Raw genomic sequence first — 25801 nt, forward strand, 5'->3', positions numbered from 1 at the left:
GTATGTTTTTGTTTTTTTAGCAGCAGCAGGACGCACGACACTTGTACGGCGCGCGGCGCGAACGTGCAGTTTGTAGACAGACTATTAGTGGCGGAACAACACCGATGCAGCCGTGATGTGTGAACGATAGGCGCGGGAAATCCGATAACGTTTTACTGTCCTTTACTCTCATTAGGTTCATACACAAAAGTGATTAGTGGTGTTAAGTTAGACTGGTACAGCTATCTGCTCCATTCTGGTTGGGTAAGTTTAAGCATTTTGTTTTTAATAAATAAAGTTCAATAATCCACGTTGATGAGTAGTTGCGAACGTAACCCTCCTCCCGACGGCCGCACAGGCCTGGCAGCCGTCGGGAGGAGGGTTATTTCTCATGAGTCATATAATTGTAATAAAGGCCTATCCCTTATTATTACATATAATTGTATCGTAGGAGGTCCTGTTTTCGAGGTGTCCCTAATATCGTGGCAAATCTTTTACCTCTCTGTGCGTGATGTAAACAGTCCCAAGATAAAAATTGTGTGGTTTTATTCGCCAAGCAAAGAGTCTCCTCTTCTTTGACCAAAACTTAGAAACACGTAAGGCTCCAATGGTCATTTGCACTTGTAAATGCAAAAAGTTTGGTATTTTAGGCATTTCTACAAGGTACACAAATATGTCATAATGTTGAGGCCATATAAAAATATTTGCCCACCGAAAAAGTTTCATCAAACGCTATTTCAATTCACAATTCATGATGATCAAAATCATGTGACTGAATGTTTTGCTGAGCATTCTTGAAAAAAAATACCGAGGCTTAAAGAAGCCTGTGCCTTATATCATTTTCTAATATTTTTGGAGGTTTTTATTTTGTAACCCTCGTATCAATACTATTATTTATATTAAAATTTAAACATCAGCTTGTTGATTCAATTATCACTGTTTATTTATATGCTTTATTATAAATATTAAGAAAAAAAATAGAAAAAAAATAAATAGAAATCAGATTTTGAAGCCAGTAATTATTCACACTTTTTATATTTTTTTAATTTTTTTTAAATTTTTTGCAAGTTACCATGGTAATTTTAAAAATTTAATAAAACAATATTTTGAAAAAAATGAAGGCAACTGCTGGCTATACAGTCATACACATAGTCTCAAAGAACACTTGTAGTCACTGCAGATGTTTCTTCCATGTATGGCTTCACCGGGAAACCATACTTTCTCGTTTGCCGTGAAAACAGGAAAAACTCAAAACAAATGGGGCCAGTTGAAGTCATCCAAGATCGGTGTGTGGTGTGAACATTTCAATGTCCATCAAGTTTTAATACATGTTTGCATACTTTGTATTAACAAATGAAGATAATTAGGGCATCGGTTGATATATGGCATCATTATTTTTTTCCCAATTAAAAAAAAAAGGCATAATAGCGTGATAACTGGTAAGCAGAGGATATTGATTATCAGCCTTTTCACTTGGTGTATCTCAACATATGCATAAAATAACAAACCTGTGAAAATTTGAGCTCAATTGGTCGTCGGAGTTGCTAGATAACTATGAAAGAAAAAAAAACACTCTTGTCACACGAAGTTGTGTGCTTTCAGTTGCTTGATTTTGAGACCTCAAATTCTAAACTTGAGGTCTCGAAATCAAATTCGTGGAAAATTACTTCTTTCTCGAAAACTATGTTACTTCAGAGGGAGCCGTTTTTCACAATGTTTTCTACTACCAACAGCACCCCATTACTCGTTACCAAGTCAGCAAGTGAGGTTTTATGCTAATAATTGTTTTGAGTAATTACCAATAGTGTCCACTGCCTTTAAGAGACCACACCCTTCCTTTATCCCTGAAAGGCAGGTATTTGATGAGTGCATCATAATGTCCTATCGTTCGTGCCGAGACATGGACAACTACCAAATGACTACAGAAAAAACTTTAAGGGTGACAGAGAGGGCTATGGAAAGGATTATGATGTAACTTACAATGACAGGTCAATGAATCAAGAGTGCTGGATATTACATGTAGGCCTACTAAGACAACTCAATCAAAGAAATGGAGATGGGCAGGCCACCTAGCAAGGAGGCATGACAACAGGTGGGCATGCAAACAACCAACTGGACTCCAAGAAACTGGACAAGAAAAGAGGGTGACAAAACAGAAGATGGAGAGATGAACTGAGCTGAACTGCATAAACTGCTTGGCAACAGACAGCGCAGGATAGAGTGAGATGGAGAATTGGTGAAGAGGCTTTCCTGCTGCAATGGAGTAAAACAAGAGGACTACTGACTAGTGTAGAGTAGCACTCAGTGCTCCATCCCTGCACTCAGCAGGCCCGGTCCGTTTTTGCGCAAAGTTTGTCTACAAAGTCTCTGATTGAAAGTGCATTAGGAATAGAAGTATAGTGATGGTCTCGGCTTAGTTTTAACTTCATCCATTTCAAAAAAGTTCAGAACATGGAATGAACCATATAATAACTATGAAAAAGAAATGTGCTTGACCCTAAGTTAGAAAATTGTACTTGTTTACTTCTAACTGTAAGTTCATGTTGAATGAAGTTTGCAAATTTTCTAAAACTTTAAATTTAAGAAACTGAATGTTTATAATTCTAAGACAGTGTAATGTTTTTATTTTGCAGGAATTTACCTTTGCCACTGAACAAGAAACTTGCACTGTTCATCATGGCTAGTGGTGATTCAGCCATTGAGATTATAGAGCTCACCCCAGATCCACATCACAATGTTTCAGACAAAAACATCTCACAAGATGAACCAATGGAACAAGATGTGTTTCTTCCAAGTACTCCACAACCCAAATTCTCCAGAATACCTGCACATGCCCACTCTACCCCCAGACCTCCAGGAAGCTTAACCGACTCTGATGCTTACCTTAAAACCAATGTCTTCCCAGTAAACTGTGACACGACTGAAACACCAGATAGAAGACATCATGAGGGAATGAACTCTCAGACACAGTCTAAGCCTGTGGTGTCTACTTGCCGCAAGCAATACCTATTCTGTCTAGCGTTGATAGCCATATCAATCCTAGTTGGATTTCTGGCAGGTTACTTCATACGTGAAAAGGTTTTTGAGAGAGAGATGGTGACCAGTTCTAATGACCAGAAAACATCTTCTGCAGACAAAATGAAACAGTACCATCAGCAAGCTCTGGGAAATATGTCGGATGATGGAATTGCCGCTTATGGAAGGTACATGTTTACATTACACATTAAAGGAACACGCTGCCTTGGATCGGACGAGTTGGCAGTACAAAAAAGCATTTGTAACCGTTTTTTATAAAATGCATGGTTGAAAAGATGTTTTAAAAGTAGAATACAATGATCCACTCAAATTTGCCACAAAATTGCGTGGATTTCCTTTTGCTTTGCGAACTAACACGGTCGGTCATTTATGGGAGTGTCAAAAATTTGACTCCCATAAATGCCCGACTGTGTTAGTCGACGAGGTAAAAGGAAAACCACGCAATTTCAACCAATAAATTTTATAGCAAACGATTACAAACGCTTTTCAAAGACCGGTCCAAGGCAACATGTTCCTGTAAACATTTATTCATAATTTTAAATGTGCTTGAAATAACAGTAAGAGATCCATACAATTTTCTTCTTGTATTTCTGGTGGTGTTTTTCTTCCTCTTTGTACTTCTTTCTTGATTTAGTTTTCTTCTTTTCTTTCTTTTCCAACAGTTCTACAGATGATTTTGAATCCAAATTTTTTGGGGCCTTAAAATGTGAACTAATGTAATATTATTCTTTAACCATTGATCATAAATGAGGCACAAACAATAATTAATAAATACCTCAGACAGTTTCGCTATTCCTATTGGTGGATAGCGCGTCATGTGGGTGTGTATAAACCTTTGTTTTGACCAGCAAAAAGTGTTGAAACATGGGCGTGACACGGGAGCTTGCACCTGTTCTTATAAGACAGTTTCTTCATTCCTATTGGTCGAGAGCAACGGCTGAAACAGTTGTGCCACATCCTGCGATACGCGCGACGTGCACAGCATTCCCTTATAAGGAGTTGTTTTCCCGAGGGCGGCGGAGGGCTTTCCCATTTCATAGCTGGAGAGGTGTTGTGTTGAAAGAAATCATTGAACAATTATAATGTTTGCATTTATTTTACTTTTTGACCAAAAAGTGTTGATGTTTTTTTACCGAAAAGGTATTTATGAATGGGAACCAAAGTGTGTTGAATCGGTTTTCAACTAGTGGTTTAAACCCGCCGAGGCCTGGTTCTTAATAATTTACCTCGACTTCGTCTCGGTAAAATTATCAAGAGCCAGGCCTCGTTGGGTTTAAACCACTAGTTGAAAACCTCTTCACCACACATTGGTTCCTTTATTAAAGGTACTGGACACTATTGGTAATTACTCAAAATAATTATTATCATAAAACCTTTCTTGATGACGAGTAATGGAGAGAGGTTGATAGTATAAAACATTGTGAGAAACAGCTCCCTCTGAAATAACGTAGTTTTCGAGAAAGAAGTAATTTTCCACGAATTTGATTTTTGAGACCTCAGATTCAGAATTTGAGGTCTCGAAATCAAGCATCTGAAAGTGAAAGCACACAACTTCGTGTGACCATGGTTGCGACAAGGGTGTTTTTTCCTTTCATTATTATCTCGCAACTTCGACGACAGATTGAGCTAATATTTTCACAGGTTTGTTATCCCATGCATATGTTGAGATACACCAAGTGTGAAGACTAGTCTTTGACAATTACCAATAGTGTCCAGTGGAGAGAACGTGAGAAACAATTCCCTCTAAAGTAACGCAGTTTTCGAGAAAGAAGTCACTTTCAATTATAATGTTTGCATTTATTTTACTTTTTGACCAAAAAGTGTTGATGTTTTTTTACCAAAAAGGTATTTATGAATGGGAATCAAAGTGTGTTGAATTGGTTTTCAACTAGTGGTTTAAACCCGCCGAGGCCTGGTTCTTGATAATTTATCTTGATTTCGTCTCGGTAAATTTATCAAGAACCAGGCCTCGTTGGGATTAAACCACTAATTGAAAACCTCTTCACCACACATTGATTCCCTTATTTATGCCTCATTTCAAAACCTGAAAACTATAGTGTTTATGATGACACAAATGCTAAATCTAAGTGCTAGGTTTTTTAAAGTGTTGGTTTGTGGTTGTGTTAAATTCTGCTGCTTAATTTTGCTGCTTAATTTTGCAACAAGCTTCTTCAAAAAAGACTCTGTGATAATCTAAACATCGATCATAGCAGGATGCAATAAAAGGAAATCACAAATAGGAAAAGGATGTCTGTCTCTGATTAATAAGTGAAAAACAACTTTTGCTTTTAATATCGCATGGATAGTAAATGTAGGACTACATCATGTAACCCTCGTGTTTTCTCAGATCTAATAAATGTACGGTTCAAGACTTTTATGGAAGGGAAATGTACATTATAAATCACACACTATTAGTTTAAAGAGTTTAAAGTATGACATACTTCCTGATGGGGAAAAAGTGGGAGAAAAAAGTGCACAGTTTCTAGGCAATCTAACTTAGTCATGTCTTGGCAATAACTCAAACATGTATGTAATGATCATTTTAAAGAGAAGAACTGGGCCCAATTTCATGGCTCTGCTTACCGTAAAAACAGAATTGGCGCTTACGGAAACAGGGAATTCTGTTCTTGAGGCAAGCAAATTTCACGGGTTAGCGGCAAATTTTGGCTTCTGTGAGTGCGTACTCCACTTTACTAGGCATTCTAGGCTTACATGGCTAGCTCAGAAATTAGGCGCTTGCATGTAAGTGGGGAATCGTGATCGTAAGCGCAGAATTTGGCGGTAAGCAGAGCCATGAAATTGGGCCCTTACTCTAGTTACAGACGATCATGAGCATGGAAGGGAGTGGAGTGTAGTCTTACATGTAGATGACTACCATTGAAGAAAAGTACTTTGAGGCAATGGGTTAGTCTTCATTTATTACAAGGTGACTTATCAACAATTGTACAGAGATGCTGGACCTTGCTCACAGGTAATTCAGAGCTGGTCTCTTGCACTACAAGCATTAAGGAAAGTCAAAGGAGAAGTTGAGACCCAGAGTGAAAGTTGGGGACTAATTGTTTTATACGATCTTCATAGTGGGGGAATTCTATTGATATTAGAATTGATGTCAGAAAGAAATAGTGTCTGATTGATGACATCAATTCCAAGAACAGGGTTTAAGATGAGTAATCAATCAACATGGTTAAATGGTCTGTTTTGGCAAACCTTGAGGTCATAGCCTAGGAATGTGGGTGGTGTGTTTACTAAGGAATGGGCCTTGAAATGACAGGGAACATGGGCATTCTGTCATGCCTGTTTTGGGGTTGGTGGTTGGGTGGAAAAATTAAGTTAACTAGTAAACAATCTTCCAACACAAGTGCTGATCAAATGACAGACTTATTTTGTTCAGAATCTCATATGAAAGTTAAAGTTTGAAACTTCTTTGATTTTTCCAGGTATTACTGAGTACTGCGATAACTGTTTAAGTGGCTTTCCGTTACCCGCTGCCAAAACATAGGATTCGAACTGCCTCTAGCTACCGGGCAATCTTGGTAGTCTAGTTGGTAAGACACTGCTCTAGAATTGCAAGGGTCGTGGGTTTGAATCCCACTCGAGTAATATGCCTGTGATATTTTTTTCACAGGAATCGGGAAAGTACTGAGTATACAGTGCTACACACATCGGTGTATATGGGTAAAAACCAAATTAAAACTCTTGTTCTAACAATGCGTGGACACCAAGACAATGGTGTGCAACAATGTGACTGTGAACCATCTCATACATGTATTCACTCGGATCAATGGCATGTTCTTTCTTAGAGGGACACATCGCCTTGGAACGGTCGAATTGGTTTATGAAAAGGGTTTGGAACCGTTTGTTATAAAATGTTAAAGATGTTTTAAAAGTAGAATATAAAGATCCACACACATACATTGCTTCAAAATTGGTGGTTTTCCTTTTAACTTGCGATAAAGCTGTGTCTCAGATCAAGGCACAGTAGACAATATTTTGATTTATTTTACAGGAAATCTGTGCTGGGCGGCACAATGTCTGCTCAGGGTGCATACAACTATGATATTAAGGGACATGAAGTTATTTCTAACCCAATGATGAAAAGTAAAGTTTGTAAAGGACCTTTAAATACGTTGTTGCATCCAGCCGCCATGTAAGAGGAAAAACGGGGACGAAATAATCAAAATTCACAGATTTGTACAAGCCAATGAACAAACTCCTTTTGACCTCTAGGTGAGGGTGCCCTACTGAAATGACCTCATGTGCATTTATAAGGTCTATTGTCAAATAGTTTGATAATGAAATATTTCTCTCTGTTTGTCTCTCTCTTTGCAGTATTTTCAGTCAGCATAAGTGTGGGAGTACACCATGTAGTCAAAGTATGTCAGCTATGGTTGCACAACAGCTAAAACAAATGGGTTTCAGTAATGTAGATGTGTCATCATATGATGTACTCACATCACAACCAGATATGTCTCAGATCAGCTCATTACGGACACTAGACACTGATGGACAACAACTTCACATGGAAGTCTTATATGGTAGCGATCAAGATACAAAACAAGATAATGGAGAGATGCAAAAAGATGATCTAGTGAATGCTGGGGATGACAAGGCAAAACAAAGTGTTGTTACGGAATCAATGGATGCACAAACTACTCTCATGTACATGCCCTTCTCTGCCTCTGGCACTGTTCAGGTAGGTGCAGCCTCGCTACCATGCGCAGCGGGCCGTATCGATACCTCTCATCACTAACCCCTCAGCCTCACTACCATGTGCAGCGGGCCGTATCGATACCTCTCATCACTAACCCCTCAGCCTCACTACCATGCGCAGCGGGCCGTATCGATACCTCTCATCACTAACCCCTCAGCCTCACTACCATGTGCAGCGGGCCGTATCGATACCTCTCGTCACTAACCCCTCAGCCTCACTACCATGTGCAGCGGGCCGTATCGATACCTCTCGTCACTAACCCCTCAGCCTCACTACCATGTGCAGCGGGCCGTGTCGATACCTCACAGCACTAACCCCTCAGCCTCACTACCAAGGGCAGCGGGCCGTATCGATACCTCTCATCACTAACCCCTCGGCCCCGCAACCATGCGCAGCGGGCCATATCGATACCTCTCATCACTAACCCCTCAGCCTCACTACCATGCGCAGCGTGCCGTATCGATACCTCTCATCACTAACCCCTCAGCCTCACTACCATGCGCAGCGTGCCGTATCGATACCTCTCATCACTAACCCCTCAGCCTCACTACCATGTGCAGCGGGCCGTATCAATACCTCTCATCACTAACCCCTCAGCCTCACTACCATGTGCAGCGGGCAGTATCAATAACTCTCATCACTTACCCCTCAGCCTCTCTACCATGGGCAGCGGGCCGTATCGATACCTCTCATCACTAACCCCTCAGCCTCACTACCATGCGCAGCGTGCCGTATCGATACCTCTCATCACTAACCCCTCAGCCTCACTACCATGTGCAGCGGGCCGTATCAATACCTCTCATCACTAACCCCTCAGCCTCACTACCATGTGCAGCGGGCAGTATCAATAACTCTCATCACTTACCCCTCAGCCTCTCTACCATGGGCAGCGGGCCGTATCGATACCTCTCATCACTAACCCCTCAGCCTCACTACCATGCGCAGCGTGCCGATACCTCACAGCACTAACCCCTCAGCCTCACTACCATGGGCAGCGCGCCGTATCAATACCTCTCATCACTAACCCCTCAGCCTCTCTACCATGGGCAGTGGGCCGTATCGATACCTCTCATCACTAACCCCTCGGCCCCGCTACCATGCGCAGCGTGCCATATCGATACCTCTCGTCACTAACCCCTCAGCCTCGCTACCATGTGCAGCGCGCCGTATCAATAACTCACTTCACTAACCCCTCAGCCTCACTACCATGGGCAGCGGGCCGTATCGATACCTCACATCACTAACCCCTCAGCCTCTCTACCATGGGCAGTGGGCCGTATCGATACCTCTCATCACTAACCCCTCAGCCTCACTACCAAGGGCAGCGCGCCGTATCAATACCTCACATCACTAACCCCTCAGCCTCTCTACCATGGGCAGTGGGCCGTATCGATACCTCTCATCACTAACCCCTCAGCCTCTCTACCATGGGCAGCGGGCCGTATCGATACCTCACATCACTAACCCCTCAGCCTCTCTACCATGGGCAGTGGGCCGTATCGATACCTCTCATCACTAACCCCTCAGCCTCACTACCAAGGGCAGCGCGCCGTATCAATACCTCTCATCACTAACCCCTCAGCCTCTCTACCATGGGCAGCGCGCCGTATCAATACCTCTCATCACTAACCCCTCGGCCCCGCAACCATGCGCAGCGGGCCGTATCGATACCTCTCATCACTAACCCCTCAGCCTCACTACCATGGGCAGCGGGCCGTATCGATACCTCTCGTCACTAACCCCTGGCAGGGATGTACTGACAAACAACACTGATTGGCTCATAAAATTGGTTTTGCATTTGATGTAAAGTGAAGGCGCGCGTAGTTTTAAGATATTTGCATGTTGATCACGCCTGCATTTTTTATGTCATGAGCACGATTTTTTAAAAGAAAAAAAAAGACATACGTGCGCACGTAGAAAGGAGTGGTTACAGACGCTCATTAAAGCACATTTTTATTAACAAATTCCAGGGATAATGATCTAGCAAGGCATGCTGGGAAACATGGCACAGCGAGATCGATCACCCCTGGTGTACCTCCATTGAACAATTGACTACAGATGCCACATTGTATTGCTTTCCCTCTCTGACAACATGCAGTAATAGTCAGAAACGGGGTTGTACATGTACGCTAGACCAATTTTAGTAGTTTTTTTGAAGTCCACCAAGGGCGAGCAGATAAACAATCTTGTTCATATTTAATTTGAAGACCATCATTGCTGAAGTGCAAGCTTTAGGTATGATAATGCGAGGTTTCCAAGCTGTTCATGCTATGGGGCCATGCAATCAAGTTGAATTGCATTATCTCTTGCACAATATTTGTTTTTTGCCTAATCACTAATGAAGTGAAGTAATCAAACATAGGATAAGAGAAAAATCAGTAGTCCTTATTGGGATTTGAACCCAAGACCCTGACACTCCAGGCAAATGCTCTACCAACTGAGCCATGAGGCACAGTTACGCATCCATGCAACACCAAGAGAAAATGTGGTTTTAAGGGAAAACCTGAGGGTAGTACTTCTATACTTCTACTTGGATACTCAGTAGGGGTTCATAAGACTGGACGTAAAGCCGAGGGACTGCTTGTCCATGAGCGGTGCAGGGTGCATTTGTACAGGTGCAAGTAAAAAAGACTCATTGCTGCTTATAGGTGAGCAGTCACCACTCCCCTGATTACCTCAACTGAAGGGGAGGTGATGATGTTGCCAGGGAGTGAGTTCCACCAGATGACGGTTCTTGGGAAACATTTGTTTGAGAATGACTGTATCCTACCAGGGATGATTGATATTTATTTGGGTGTTATGATCTGGTATTACATGGGATTGCTGGGTTGAGGTTTAGGTCTGGATTAACTGCAATAGTTTGGTTCTGGATTTTGTAGAGGAGGGTGAGGCTGGCTGCCTGGCGTCGCCTTTCTAAGGTGTCCCATTCCAAGGTTTTCAACATGGCCGACATGCTTTCAGTGCGGTGGTACAGCTGTAGAACGAACCTGGCAGCACGTCGTTGAGTGGCTTCAATTTTGGTTATGTCTTTCTGGGTGAATGGATTCCAGACAGGGCTGCAATATTCCAGGTGGGGTCTAACGAGCGACAAATAAGCTTGCTGGCATATTTTGATGGAGCAGTTCCTAAGGTTGCGTCGAACAAGGCCTAACATTCTGTTGGCACGAGTTGTGATTTTGTTGATATGTTTCTGCCATGACATAATATTACTCAGTTGCCTAGAGTGTCAGGGTCTTGGGTTCAAATCCCCGACAGGACCATTTGATTTTTCTCTCATCCAATGTTTTTGATTATTTTATCTCTAGGACATTAGATAATCCTTATCATTAGCTGTGTCTCGGATCAATGCACAATAGTTTGATTTATTCTAGGGGAAATGTGTGCTGCACGGCACAATGTTTGCTCAGAGTGCTGGGCAAGGCCCCCTCAGCACTATCCACCTTGACTACATCACTGGTCAAGATATGAATCTGTATTAAAGGTTACAATGTTTTGTTTTTGTTACAGGGTGAGCTGGTGTACACACACTACGCTACACAAGAAGACTTCCTGATACTATCTGAGAATAGAATCAATGTGACTGGGAAAATAGCCATTGCTAGACAGGGAACAATGATGGTCACTGAGCAGGTAAAGCATGCTCATTGATGGGCAGTACATGTAACTGCAATAAAATGCATTATCTTCAAGTACACGCTAATCCTCCAATCAGATTTGCAGAATGGATTGGTGATATAAACCAATATTGCACGGCTAATATCACTACCTGCGTCTTGTGTGTTCTGTGTTACGCACCAAGTTTGCTTGAAGATAAATATGTTATCATGCGCGCTTGTGGAAATACAGAAAATATAGCACGTCTGCGTCCCATATCCAACTTCTTGGACATGTGACGCAGAATATTTGTCCATATTCCACTCGCACTTGTGTGATAACTTATATTATCTTCAAGCAAGCTTGAATCAAACCCATAGCAACAAGGAATATGATTTAAACTTGTATAAGTAAAGACCACCTTCTATAATCTGTGTATACATCAATAATGTGATTGTTGTTATAAACCTACTTTGTATGTTATCAGGTGCGTAATATTGAAGAGCAAGGTATGAGTGGATTGATACTGTATACAGACCCTAGTGATATGGCAACTATAATGACAAGAAGTACAGAAACACTTGTAGGAATGTCTGGTATGATGGGAGATCCACTAACACCAGGGTGTCCTGCTATGGGTAAGACATCACATTCATCTAGTCAAGTAGTGTCTTTAAACACACTGGACACTATTGGTAAATACTTAAAATAATTGTTAGCATAAAAACTTACTTGGTAACTAGCAATGGAGAGCTGTTGATAGTATAAAACATTGTGAGAAACGGCTCCCTCTGAAGTGAAGTAGTTTTTGAGAAAGAAGTAATTTCTCAATGAAATATTTGATTTGAATAAGAGATCAAGCATCTTGAAATCAAGCATCTGAAAGGACACAGCTTGTGTGACAAGGGTGTTTTTTTATTCTCTCGCAACTTTGACAACCAATTGAGTCCAAATTTTCACAGGTTTGTTGTTTTATGCATATGTTGGGATACACCAAATGAGAATACTTGTCTTTGACAGTTAACAAAGGTGTCTAGCACCTTAAAGCCGGTTCATACTTCCTGTGACTGCAAGTGCGATACACATCTTTTACAACACATATTCACAAAGAATAGTTCGCACCACTTGATCTGTGTTCAACTCCTGCGAAACATTATCTGCGAAAATAGCAATGTGATGACAAAATTCACTTCGCAATCGCATTCGCAGGAAGTATGAACCGGGCTTAAAGGCAGTGGACACTTTTGGTCATTGTCAAAGACCAGTCTTCTCACTTGGTGTATTTCAACAAATGCACAAAATAACAAACCTGTGAAAATTTTAGCTTAATTGTTTGTCGAAGATGTGAGATAATAATAATTAAAGAAAAATCACCCTTGTCACACGAAGTTGTGTGCTTTAACGTGGTTGATTTGGAGACCTCAAATTCTAAATCTGAGGTCTCAAAATCAAATTTGTGGAAAATTACTTCTTTCTCGAAACTTCAGAGGGAGCCGTTTCTCACAACGTTTTATACTATCGACCTCTCCCCATTACTCGTTACCAAGAAAGGTGTTATGCTAACAATTAATTTGAGTAATTACCAATAGTGTCCACTGCCTTTAAGATAGTATATTACTTACAATTGACTTTATAATACAGGGAGACTGGCGAAAGATCTCGCTAGTGGAAGTCACTTGGTTATATATTTAGAATCTTCACACAAGGGCTGTAACAAAACTGATTCCCAAGATGTTTTAACAGAGAGAAGACATCAGCGCTTTGGTTATATACAAAACCAGTGGGAACTTTATGTGATGATTGAAATTTTGCATGGTGTGGATAAGAATTATGAATAACAGTAAACTTGCAGGTACAACCATTGAATAAATCTCTGTTGAGGGAGTGTTGGCTTTGAAAAGAGCCTGTTTGGGCACAACGTTTCGAACAACTCTTCAGGAGAAAGCCACTAGGACATTGCTAAGAAAACTAAGTCAAAATAAATGGAGATTAAATAGAAGCCCATGAACAACAGCTGTCATTTTGTTTGCAGATGGTATAAGTAGAATGACGATGAAGATGGCAGGCTTGCCCAGTATTCCTGTACAGCCAATATCTCCTGGACTAGCAGAGAGACTTCTGGGTAATATGACTGGTCGGATGGCTCCAAATGGTTGGCAAGGAGGATTAAATGCAACGTATTACATGGGGCGTAGAAATACAAGTAAGTTACCAATAACTGCTCAGTAGGTTTGACTCCTAAGCCCTTTTCACACTACGGTATTCACCTGGGGCAACCCTGGGCAATAACAACCGGGTCAACCCTGGGCAATAACAACCGGGTCAACCCTGGGCAATAACAACCGGGTCAACCCTGGGCAATAACAACCGGGTCAACCCTGGGCAATAACAACCGGGTCTTTCGTACTTGGATCAATTTTATCCCTGTGCTACCTCTGCAAATGGGCATACCCTGGGGGGGGGGGGGAATAGCCACTGACGCTCTGGAGTAGGGGCTGGTGGTTAAACCATGGGGTATTCTCTCTGTAATGTGCAACCAGAACCCCATGGTATAGAGACCTAGATAGGGAGAAGTGTGCCGGGTAACCATGGGGGTATAAACAAATCCTGGGCCTTCCACATGGATAAGATATACATTGTGAAAAGTGATTTAGTGATTTACCAAAAGTTGATCTATATTTTCAACGACCGTGGTCAAGACAATTGGCGCCTGAGACCAAGGATCCTGCTTTGCCTTTGTCATGTAAAATGGACCAGTGTTTATATGGAGTAAGGTACAATCTAAGTAAGATTTGAAACTTTGCATGGTGGAAATACGATATGGAATTTTTGCGGTAACACCATGTAATGAGTTGGGGTGGTTCCGAAAAGAACCGTTGGCTTTTCTCCAGAAGATGATCAGAGCATACTGATCGAAACCAAGAGTTGAAACCAACAGTTCTTTTCACAACCACCCATGCTCATTTTGAGATTGCATGGTGTTACCGCAAAACCTTTCCATATAAAGTACAATCTGCTGATTTTAATATGTTTTAAACAAACAACTTTTCGAAAGGGCTGGAATATATTCATGGGTTCATATTCTAATTCTCCCGCAGAGAAATCCACATGGACTATTGAGCTTGATGTGAGTAACAGTATGAAGAAACAATCGGTTCAAGATGTAGTTACTACCATTACAGGAACACAAATGCCTGGTAAGGATATCATAACTAGATTGTATTACATCTAGACTACTTGGAACACAATGCCCTTAGCTTTAGTTTCACTTTTAACTTACCACATTAAGTAATTAAAGTCACATTATGGCTGAGTGATTGACTGGATATAATAATATAATATAATATTGAAGTCTACATAGCGGACATATCTACCAAACAAGGTACTCAAGGCGCTGAGTTAATGTACAAACTTTAAGAAAGATAGGTTATTGCAGTGATGCATCCTGAGACCCAATTATTTAGCACCTTGTAAGGGTTTACAAGGGGCTACAGCGCATACAGCAACCACAGCCAGGAACACAGGGGCTAACCCAAACCATTTGACTTGTTGGTTCAGTATCAAAATAAACTCTTACAAAACATAATTTATTTTATTGAGGACAATGGAAAAAACACACCAACAACTTCCAAACTTTTAAATTCACATTTCATAGAAATGGACAGACACTACAAAATATGTATTGGAAATTACAAACCTACATGTACAGGGCTTTACATTCAATTCAAAATGTTGGATTGGATTGATCCAATATTTAAGGATAAATTGTGTCACAGTGGGAATACAACAAGATAACCACTGGTTCCATTTCATCAGCTGATATTGTTCTTGTTTTGATAGTGCCACAGAAAACGGAAAACACACTACAAAGTTTTGTGTGTTTATTTTGCATGTCTGGATCTTACTTTAAAGTGCATCTTGGCGAGATTTTGTCCAATGTCCCAGCAGGATATTTTTAATACATTTGTCTGTTAAACCTGTTACTGAAGCAAAGTGTTTGGATATGGAAACATTGTGACTTCATACCCATGCTTGCAAGAATAAACTGTAAAATGCTTCAACTTAAAAAGCCTGATGTGTTTCTTATACTTCCCGTTTACATGTTAACATCAAAGCTCAGGGGACAAATCCTAGGAATGGAATAAACTCCCAGTTTACATCAGAGCTTCTCTGTCCATACAGACAATAACAAAACCCTTTAAAACCTTCCTCTTTTCTATTTCTGTCTAGCTTCTGTTGAGGTTCTAGGTTTCTGTGAAGCGCTTTGATCTTTTTGAAGGCGCTATATTAATACTCATTATTATTATTGTTACTGTTATTATTGTTATTATTATTATTATTATTATTATTGTTATTATTATTATGTATTATAGATGAATACATTATCCTTGGTGGTCATTTCCCAAGCATGATGCCAGCCATGATTGTTCCAGGAATGACCTCGATGACCCCAGGTCATGGGTCAACATCAATGATGATGGAAACAGCTTCAGCGTTGAGTAGTATGCTTGCTGATGGATGGAGACCACAACGTACTATAAAGTTAGGGATATGGGGAGGCGGGGACGTCGGCCATGCTGGCTCCATGGAGTGGATGGAAGAGCATCGGGATATATTGAGTCAAAGAGCTGTATCTTATATTGATTTGGATTCAATGATGGGTGATGATGGTACAGTCAAAGCACAAGCATCTCCTCTTCTAACAGGTGTTATCATGAAAGCAGCTTCTATGGTCAGTTATTAAGAAAAACAATAATCATAATAATAATAGCATCAAGTTCTTATGTAGCGCATTTCACAATAGCCTTGTCAATGCGCTTTACATTAGTGCCCTGGTCATTGAGCCAAAAGACTGTATTGAATATGAAGTCATTGTTCAATTATATGACCCACAAGATGGCGTTTGTGTGCGCGTGTGCGTGCGTGTGTGCGTGCGTGTGTGCGTGCGTGTGTGCGTGCGTGTGTGCGTGCATGTGCCGTATAAATCAAACCGGGAATGTTGCGTGCTGCGTGCTTCGATGATGTACGCGTTTGGACGCACAAATGGTTTTCCCTACAAGATGGCGACTTTTCATAGCAAAAAGGGGTTATTCAATACAATCTATACCTTTCCTTTTTAATCTTTCTCAGCTCACTGTGGAGTACAGTATACAACCTGGGCAACCATAGTACTCCAAAGGCTTTTTCATACTCAATATCATCCTCTCCGTAGGTACCCATTTATACCCCTGAGTAAAAAGAAGCTTTTATAGTATGGTATCTTGCTCAATGACACAAGTGTCGGGGTCTTGACCCAAACCCATGGTTTGGTGACTTAGCAGTACCAGCAGTACTTGAATTCCATACTCTTAACCACTCTGCTCTGCCATAAAACAAAATACTCTGTCAAATAGCCCTGGTGGCCTTACACTCTTGTATTGTACTACAGTGACGTCCTGGACATCAGGGTACATTTCTGGGGCGGAAAATTTTCACAGCTTCATAACTCAAATCTTACCTGCAAGAAAGCACCAATTTCAACAGATTCACATTCCATGGCAGCATATGTTTTTCTGCGGTGGGTTTTGATCGTAAGTTTTTCTTCACAAATCCGTCATTTTCATGAAATAATGCAGCTCCCAACGTTAAGGAATTCCATTTTTTGTTCGTACTCTCACAGTCTGCCGTGTGTACGCAAGACACACAACACGCAAATTTTGAAGTGTGTTGCGTATTAACGCTGTGCAGTGAAGATATGGTGACCAAGAATTAATGCATCTAACCTTGCATCATGCGTCTTGCACGCGAATGTATACGCGTACGCACGACAACAGACAACACTGTGAGAAAACGATCAAAACAGGAATTGTTTTACGTTGGGAGCTGCATTATTTCACGAAAATGACGGATTTGTGAGGAAAATATGAGGACCAAAACCCACCGCAGAAAAATGTATGCCGCCATGGAATGTGAATCTATTGAAACTGGTGCTTTCTTGCAGGTAAGATTTGAGTTATGAAGCTGTGAAATGTTTCCGCCCCAGAAACGGGCCTCAATAGTTAGGACTCTGTATCTGTGTACAGAGGAAGAGTCCTATAAAGGGCTGTCTGTCAAAATACCTGGATGGTAGATAAGCCCTAAGTAGGACTCTTCCTCTGTGCTGTGCACAGATACAGCGTCCTACATAATAGCCCCGTGTCTGGGCTGGAAAACTTTCAAAGCTTCATAACTCAAATCTTACCTGCAAAAAGCCACTAATTTCAACAGATTTACATTCAATGGCAGCATACATTTATCTGCGGTGGGTTTTGGTCGCGAAATTCCTTACAAATTTGAGATTTTCGTGAAATAATACAGATTTGTGAGGGATATGTATGTTGACCAAAACCCACCGCAGAAAAATGTATGCTGCCATTGAATGTAAATGTGTTGAAATTAGTGGCTTCTTGCAGGTAAGATTCGAGTTATGAAGCTGTGAAAATTTTCCGCCCCAGAAATGGACCCTGATATCCAGGACGTCACTGTAGTACATGTATAATACAAAAGTGTATTGGCCGCGAGGGCTAGACATGCTAGATATCAGATAAACTTTCCACTACTCATTTAATCAATGCACTGGCGCCAGACTACAGAAGTAAATGGGAGTAAACATAGAGCATGAACATGTACATGTACATGTGTGTACTTTGGTTAATTTGGACACCGTGTCTGAGCTTCTATTTTTAGCATTAGTGCAGAGTGGTGTTATGTGTAAACCATGTGTTAACTGTTATTGCTACAAATATTTAATATCTAGATTTCTAAATAGTCTTTGATTATAATGAATGGGTTTATATTTCTGTTTGTATTTGTAGTTGGAGTTATCTGATGATATACAGCCTGGTATGTTGAATGGCATTGGTGACCATGTAGCATTTTCCAATATGCTTGGTATACCATCGGCAAGACTACATGCTTCACATAGTGATATGTCACAGGTAACTAACACCTGTTTCAGTCAGGTGCTCCAGAGTCGCGCCGAACCAAATTCTGAATTAACCACATAACAAGTTTGATGTCTGAATCAGTTGGGGGCGTCTGGACGCGCTACAAGTCGAAAGATTGACTGTTGCAGGAACGACTCTGGAGCGCCTTGGTTTCAGACGTCGACCTTGTCTTGAGCCGAGCTAATGTAAATGTTATGTTAAAGATGCTATGTCAGATTTTTGGCCCCAAACATTAAAAGGTAGACTCTTTTGAGTGAATGGTATTTCAAAGAGTATCACCCGCTCTAACGAAAAATAGTTGAACTTTTACTTTTAATGGTCAGGAACCATGACAACAATTTGAAACATTTCCTATAAGACACATAAGAATTTGGTCACGTGATATGTTGTCGGGATCCCAACAAAAACTAATTTTGAGCACTTTATTTCACTGCTACTAATAATTGGCAGACTTTGTCGAGCAATGGCTCAAATGAAAGCTTGTAACTTTCTTGACCCCATCAAAATACCTGTTGAATTTTAAGACAAAATTTTGGGGTCAAATTGGCCAAAAATCTGACATAGCATCTTTAACTTCCCCTGTCTGAAACAAAAAGTTATTTGGGTCGACCTAGAGTCGCTCTTAGTCTATTTGGTTCAGCGCGACTCTGGTGCGCCTGTCTGAAATGAGTGTGAGTCCATTTAATAGTAGCCGGCTTATTAGAACACTGTGGATCCAGTTTCATCCAATGCCATCATTACAGTAATATCTTGATCGAGCCATTTTGAGAGTCAGTTCCCCAATGTTGAAACTATGTTGAGGTGACAAGTGTCATATATGTAAACGGGCAAACGTGCGAAATGTCATTGCAATCTGTCAATACACCTTTTGGTTGTGATATAAACACGAATTTGATTATAATTTTGAGTTAACACTTTGTAGTTTTTGGTAGTTGTTAAAACAAACAGTGATTTTTTGTTTGCAATTGCATTTCAACCATTGACAAAACTTGTGAGTCCTGGGCAGGCCTATACCCAGTATCGCTGACCAGGGCTACACAACACTGCAAACAATTAACCATTTTGATGGAGACTTGTTTTAATACTGGGATTTAAATATTGTGTGTATTTTTCAGATGCCTACCCCGTCTGCAAGTCAGTCCATGTATATGTCTGTAACTAAGCTAGCTACACAGACTGTTCTTCTGTTAGCAGACAGTGATGTCATACCATTTGACACTGTTGCTATGGGTGACATGTTAATGGGCTATGTTGGCACCTTAGAGTCTAAGATGGGAGATGTTTTAGTACTCAGTAATATGACCATGGGTAAGTAACAGCTTTTAGAACCTTCAGATAATTAGACTTAATAAAATTTATAATAATGATAATAGTAACACCATTTATATAGCGCCTTTTCCAAAGAGGGCAAAGCGTTCAGAGAATGACAAGCAAAAAACACAGAACAATGGGAATGCAATCAAACACCAAGAGGAAAACAGCGACTAGGCAAAACTTGCATCATTTAGTCAAGAAAGTCCCGCGAAAAGCCGGTCTCTTTTTGACTAGAACTGCAGGCCAAGCAAGGCTAGATTTACTGAATGTTTTTAGTGACCCTTTAAACACGGTAATAGAACTAGAACTTTGAATGGATTTTGTATTGGATATGGACATTGTATACATGATTCAATTGAATGAAAGACTGAGAAAGAATTGTGTTTTTTAGAAATGTTTATATAATTATTTTGTAGCCTTTATTTGGTAGCAAAAATGTTACTACATGTAGGCCTACATGTATAACTGAAATGTGCATAAATGCCTTCACCTGATGTACATGAGTTTGTCATTGTACTTGTAACATTTTCAAGGGTCCAAGTACGCCAGATAAATGTAGATGATTCTTGATTCATTTCTTGATTCTTTTCTCCATTTCTTTCTTATGTAGATAACCTAAAGGCAGCTGTTTCAGACTTCATGGATGAATCTAGGAATATGCAAAGCATGATGGTTGATGAGTCTATGATGGAGTCTTCTGTTACCATGATGATGGTAAACCATAGATTGATGTATATGGAGAGGGCATTTGTTGGCATGGATCCCAGTGGCACAATGACGTAAGTAATGATTGTTGATGTGTAACTTTTCAAGCCTTGTCTACTTGCATCAAGCCTTTCTTGTCTAAAAGGTCATGTGTTGTGACAGAAAATGTTGTTTGTGTTACCCTTGCCATTAAGGCTCTGCTTACTGTAAGCAAAGAATTGGAAGCAGGGAATTCCGGGCATAAATCAATTGAATTTCACAATTTAGCTGGGAATTTGGGCCTTTGCATGTGTGTACTCCACGTTACTAGGCATTCTTCTCTTACACAGCTAGCGCAGAAAATTGACACTTGCAAAGTAAGCGGTGAATGGTGATTGTAAGCGCAACATTTGGCAGTAAGCATAGCCATGAAAATTGGGCCCAGACCTTTTGACCATGAGGGTGTGCTGGAATCACAGATTTACTCACCACATGAATGCATCGGTAAACTATTAATCTGTCATCCTCAATAGTGCCACAAGAGCACAAAGGTCTGGAATTAAGGATAACTAATAATCCAGGGTGAAAGGGAGATTTTAAGCATAATTCCAGTATTTGTTTGGATTCAAACTCTGGTGTTTCTGATAAGCAGAGTGTGGGTTTGAGTCCCATTTGTGATAGTGTGTCCTTAAGCAAGACACTTAACCATGATGCGTCGTCCTTCAGATGGGACATAAAGCTGTTGGTTCAGTGTGTTGTGTAATGCATGTAAAAGAACCCAGTGCACTTAACAGAAAGAGAAGGGTCAGCCCTGGTGTTTCTAGCTGGATTGGCATCATATCAACGGTGCTATGTGAAAGGAGTAGGTCTCATAATTCAAACGTAGTCCCACATACATTGAAGGATGTTAAAGCGCCTGGATATCACTGAGAGGCGGATATGCGCTTATTAAACTTGTCACTTTGTAATATGCAAGGTTCTATTATAGACCTATCCATTCTAGGTAAATTGCATACAGATTTACACTTATTGTCCTATGTCCTGTACATGGACCAGTGTTTTCTGCTATTGCCAAGAAGTTACACTTTGTATAGCTTCTTTAATATTAATCATTTTGGTTTTTAACCCATACACCGCTGTGGTAGCACTGTATACTCAGTACTACTTTGAGTTCTGTAAAAATAAAACAGGCATAGTACTTGGCTGGGATTCAAACCCACGATCCTTGCATGGACCAGTGTTTTCTGCTATTGCCAAGAAGTTACACTTTGTATAGCTTCTTTAATATTAATCATTTTGGTTTTTAATCCATACAATGCTGTGGTAGCACTGTATACTCAGTACTAAACCGAGTTCTGTGAAAAAAAATCACAGGCATAGTACTTGGCTGGGATTCGAACCCACGATCCTTGCAATTCTAGAGCAGTGTCATACCAACTGGTAAATGCAAAGGTCGTGGGTTCGAATCCCACCCGAGTAATATGCCTGGATTTTTTTATATGATCAAAGGAGAGGCATGTGATGCTTTAACAAAATTAACACTTGTTACAATATATGGAAAAGTGCTTACCCAGTTAAGTAAACATACAACAGTTGCTAATATTCATTTAAACATAATACGAGAGTTCCATCATCAATAGAAACAAACCCTTGTGTGTGTTTTGTGGTAATTAATGGTGTGTTTTATTTGTTTATTCACGCAGCCATATCCTGTATGGAATGACAGAGAAAGACACATTCTCACTAGTTGCTGACTACTCACCAAGCAATATGAATAATGAAACCATGACAACAATGATGCAACAAGTCTCCTTCATTCAGTGTTCTATCCAATCAGCAACAACGTTACTTAAGATGGATGGCTCGTAGCCAATAAGCAAGAAGATTATTGAGGAAGCGGTAAAAGTGAAGTACAATATCAAAAGACTAATTCATTAAAAACATACACCGTTATGTGAGCTAGTATACACATATTGATTGGAAATGAGGTAAACTATAGTCTATTCCCTCGAGGGACTTTGAGTGACCAGAAGAGGGACAAGTAGGTAACTTAAAGATTTATTGACCTTGATTTTTATTGTGCCTTGGCATGCATGTACATAATGATATGCTTATATATAAATAATTTCACAGTATTATTTGAAAGTATTGTAAAAAGTAAGTGGCTAGAGACTTGGGGGCGTTTTTCGACAACCCTGACCAGAAACGATAAAAATGTAATATTTATGGACAAACAGTTTCTGAATGTTAAGGCAAACAGGTTCGCTCATCTCTTGAAAATTAATTATTATAATAAGATCTACAGTTTATTTAATTTCCATGGAATGGAATGGAACTTGTAGTCTTTTTAATCTGATTGTTCTTACTTGATTTTATCCTTGGCACTTGTAAAGAGTTTCTTACACACGTTTCATTTTTCTGTAAAATCTGTCGATCCTGAAACTGCCTAACCGAACCAACAATTCAGTTGCAGTTTGGGCACAACAGTTGCATCACCATACAAAGAAACTCACAAAAACACTGAACAACGCAGTTCTTGTTGCTGGTTATGATCACCAAAACGCAGCCCTGGTGACAGGCAGTGTTTAAGTCCCGTGCCAAGAATCGTTTGGGACATTTCCTTAGCACTGATGTTCCAGATTTACAATCTCACTTGATTTGGTGTGGAGTGAGAACCGCTTATCAAGATCTTCATGGGAAGAAAATATCGGTACATGTACAAATGTATTTAGAGATCTATTTGTATCACCTTAATACACAATATACATTTGTTATGGCTTATTTGGGGATGTTGGGTTTTTTAATAGAGGAAAATTTCATATTTGTTGTAATCCGAATTATAACTAGAGATTTATTGATTGAATTGTATTTAAGTTTTTAGAAATTGTAAATGTTGGGTTTAGTGTTAATGATCACTAGCTAATGTTTTTTTTTTAAATATAAGTTTCATAAGCACCTATAAATGCACTATGCTCAACTCCTTCAAACTCCAAGAAAAACACATGAACAAATCTTCACTGAAACAAAGAATTTCAGATTTTGTAAACTGCTTTTCAACCCAGAACACCAATCCTCTAGATGCCACTCCTCTTCCTGTTCTTATACTGTTTGAAAGTATGATCATTTTAATAATATTCAAGAAATATTATAGAATGTATAATGTTATAACCAATCTCTTATTGTGTATAGTGTAACACTGATGAAGGGATGTAACTATTACATGTACATGTACTCAGTGTTTTGCCATCTTGGCTTGTCTTGTAGTTATTTACTTGAAAATCTGAAATAAAGCTCTGGTACAGTGCAGTACTGTACAGATTGCCAAATATATAAGTTTTAAAGTGTTTGGGTAGTTACCCATTTTAGACAGTTCTAGAGTTGTGTCGAACCAAATGATTGAATTAAGTACATGAAACATTTGAACTAGACTTGCTGGAAGTCGAAAGATTCTCTGTTGCAGTCGTTCGGAACGATTCTGGATAATCTTGGTTTCAGACCTTGATCGTGTCATGAGCAAAACCTGATTTAATTGTTATTATTAAACCTGCCTGAAACCAATGTTTATAGAGTCGCTCCAACCTATTTGGTTCGACATAACTATGGAGTCTCTGTCTGAACCAGGTGTTATTGACACTGGACACTATCGGTAATTTTCAAAGACCAGTCTTCTCACTTGGTGTATCTCAACATATGCACAAAATAACAAACCTATGAAAATTGGTCTTCGAAGTTGTGAGATAATAGTGAAAGAAAAACACCATTGTCACACAAACTTGTGTGCTTTCAGATGCTTGATTTTGAGACCTCAATATCTAATTCCGAGGTCTCGAAATCAAATTTGTGAAAAAAATTACTTTGTACTTGAAAACTACATCACTTCAGAGGGAGCCGTTGTTTACAATGTTTTATACTATCAACCTCTCCCCATTACTCATTACTAAGTAAGGTTTTATGCTAATAATTGTTTTGAGTAACTACCAATAGTGTCCACTGTGCTAAGTAACGGTCCAGTATGAATGACGGTTTCCCAAAAATAATATCGGAAGAGGTTTTGAGAAACCTTTTAAATATGGTAGTTACACATTCATGTTTATATACACCTTGCATATTGTTATATGATGTGGCTTAAAAATGCTATTGCAATAAATAACATTCTACAAAATTGTTATTGCCTGTTGACTGTTCCAATATGTTTTCAGTGTAGTCATTGTCAGTTCCAATGATATTCTTCAGTTTTACTTCAACCCAATTCCATTTCATTTGTTCTCATAGCAAATCTGCATGCATGTGGAATTTTATGCTCGTAATGTAGTCTCCCTTTTCCTTTTGTTCTGGAGAATGGACGAGAATGTGTAGATTCTTGAATAGAATGTACGAACCAAAGGCGAGTACAATGTATTGACAGTATTCACGAATCAACACTTTAGAGTCTATTCTTTAACTTAAAGACAATGGACACTATTGGTAACTGTCAAAGACCAGTCTTCTCACTTGGTGTATCTCAACATATAACGAACCTGTGAAAATTTGAGCTTGATTGGTCGTCGGAGTTGCTAAATAAATGGAAGAAAAAATTACCCTTGTCACACGAAGTTGTGTGCTTTCAGATGCTTGATTTCGAGACCTCGAATTCTAAACTTGAGGTCTCGATATCAAACTCGTGGAAAATTACTTCTTTCTCGAAAACTACTTCACTTCAGAGGGAGCTGTTTCTCACAATGTTTTATACTTTCAACCTCTCCCCACTACTCATTACCAAATGAGGTTTTATGATGATAATCATTTTGAGTAATTACCAATAGTGTCCACTGCCTTTAAACCGTTTCCCCCACTGGTTATATTATAATAACATTTTCAAAGAATTGGGTTTCTCAATAGTTACAGCACTAGTTAGTCTACCTCATTAACTAACGATGGTTGGTCACATTTTTAGTTATTTTACAAAGTATAGAGGCATTCTGTAGTGCTTGCAACATTATCGAGTACAATACTAGCTTGCTCAGCTAACTATAAATTGTGTTACTAAAGTGAATTTTCTGGAAAATGTTTTTGTAATTTGAAAAATAACATACATGTATGTTCAGCTAGCCAATGTTTTGTTGCACTTCATGCTACATGCACTTTCAGTTTGGAAAGACAGTAATTTTCAAGTTGAACTGTTGTTATGAAACACATTGGATTGTAGATTATGTTTCAAGTCTACACTAGATTTGTAACGAGTCTTAAAATATCAATTTAAACCACAAGGGAAACTGACTAGGTAAATTTTGAAATGATTTTTGGGGTTGAACAAAGAATTGACTAGAGTGGGATTCGAACCAACGATCTCCGGATTAACATGCCGGTGCTCTACCAACTGAGCTATCTAGCCCTATATTGGCAGTGTCCCTATTTTGTCAATATCTTTGTTCGGGGGTGCCAGTCAGTAGCCATACAACCGTTAACTGCCGTGTAGCCAGGGATCACACCCAAATTACAATACAACCTTTGATATTGACAAAGATATTGACAAAATAGG

General features: G+C 39.7%; 1 protein-coding gene across 1 annotated transcript; it reads left to right on the forward strand.

The window, feature by feature from the left end:
* The first annotated feature begins 29 nt into the window (after positions 1-29).
* On the forward strand, positions 30-24823 carry LOC139945472 (N-acetylated-alpha-linked acidic dipeptidase 2-like). The gene is made up of 12 exons (XM_071942825.1): positions 30-243; positions 2613-3182; positions 7345-7708; positions 11234-11356; positions 11808-11958; positions 13353-13523; positions 14419-14517; positions 15694-16052; positions 18154-18276; positions 19401-19593; positions 20210-20378; positions 21987-24823. The coding sequence occupies exons 2-12, from the start codon at positions 2656-2658 to the stop codon at positions 22150-22152; spliced, it is 2445 nt and encodes an 814-aa protein (XP_071798926.1). The 5' UTR covers positions 30-243; positions 2613-2655; the 3' UTR covers positions 22153-24823.
* The last annotated feature ends 978 nt before the right edge of the window (positions 24824-25801 follow it).

The sequence above is a fragment of the Asterias amurensis genome, chromosome 12 (genome assembly GCF_032118995.1).
Source record: "Asterias amurensis chromosome 12, ASM3211899v1".
Taxonomy (NCBI): Eukaryota; Metazoa; Echinodermata; class Asteroidea; order Forcipulatida; family Asteriidae; genus Asterias; species Asterias amurensis.

Coding starts and splice junctions, on each gene's coding strand:
- LOC139945472 (XM_071942825.1), top strand. CDS start 2,656: ATGGCTAGTGGTGATTCAGCCATTGAGATTATAGAGCTCACCCCAGAT. Junction 18,277..19,400: donor CACATAGTGATATGTCACAG/GTAACTAACACC, acceptor TGTATTTTTCAG/ATGCCTACCCCGTCTGCAAG. Junction 19,594..20,209: donor ACTCAGTAATATGACCATGG/GTAAGTAACAGC, acceptor TTTCTTATGTAG/ATAACCTAAAGGCAGCTGTT.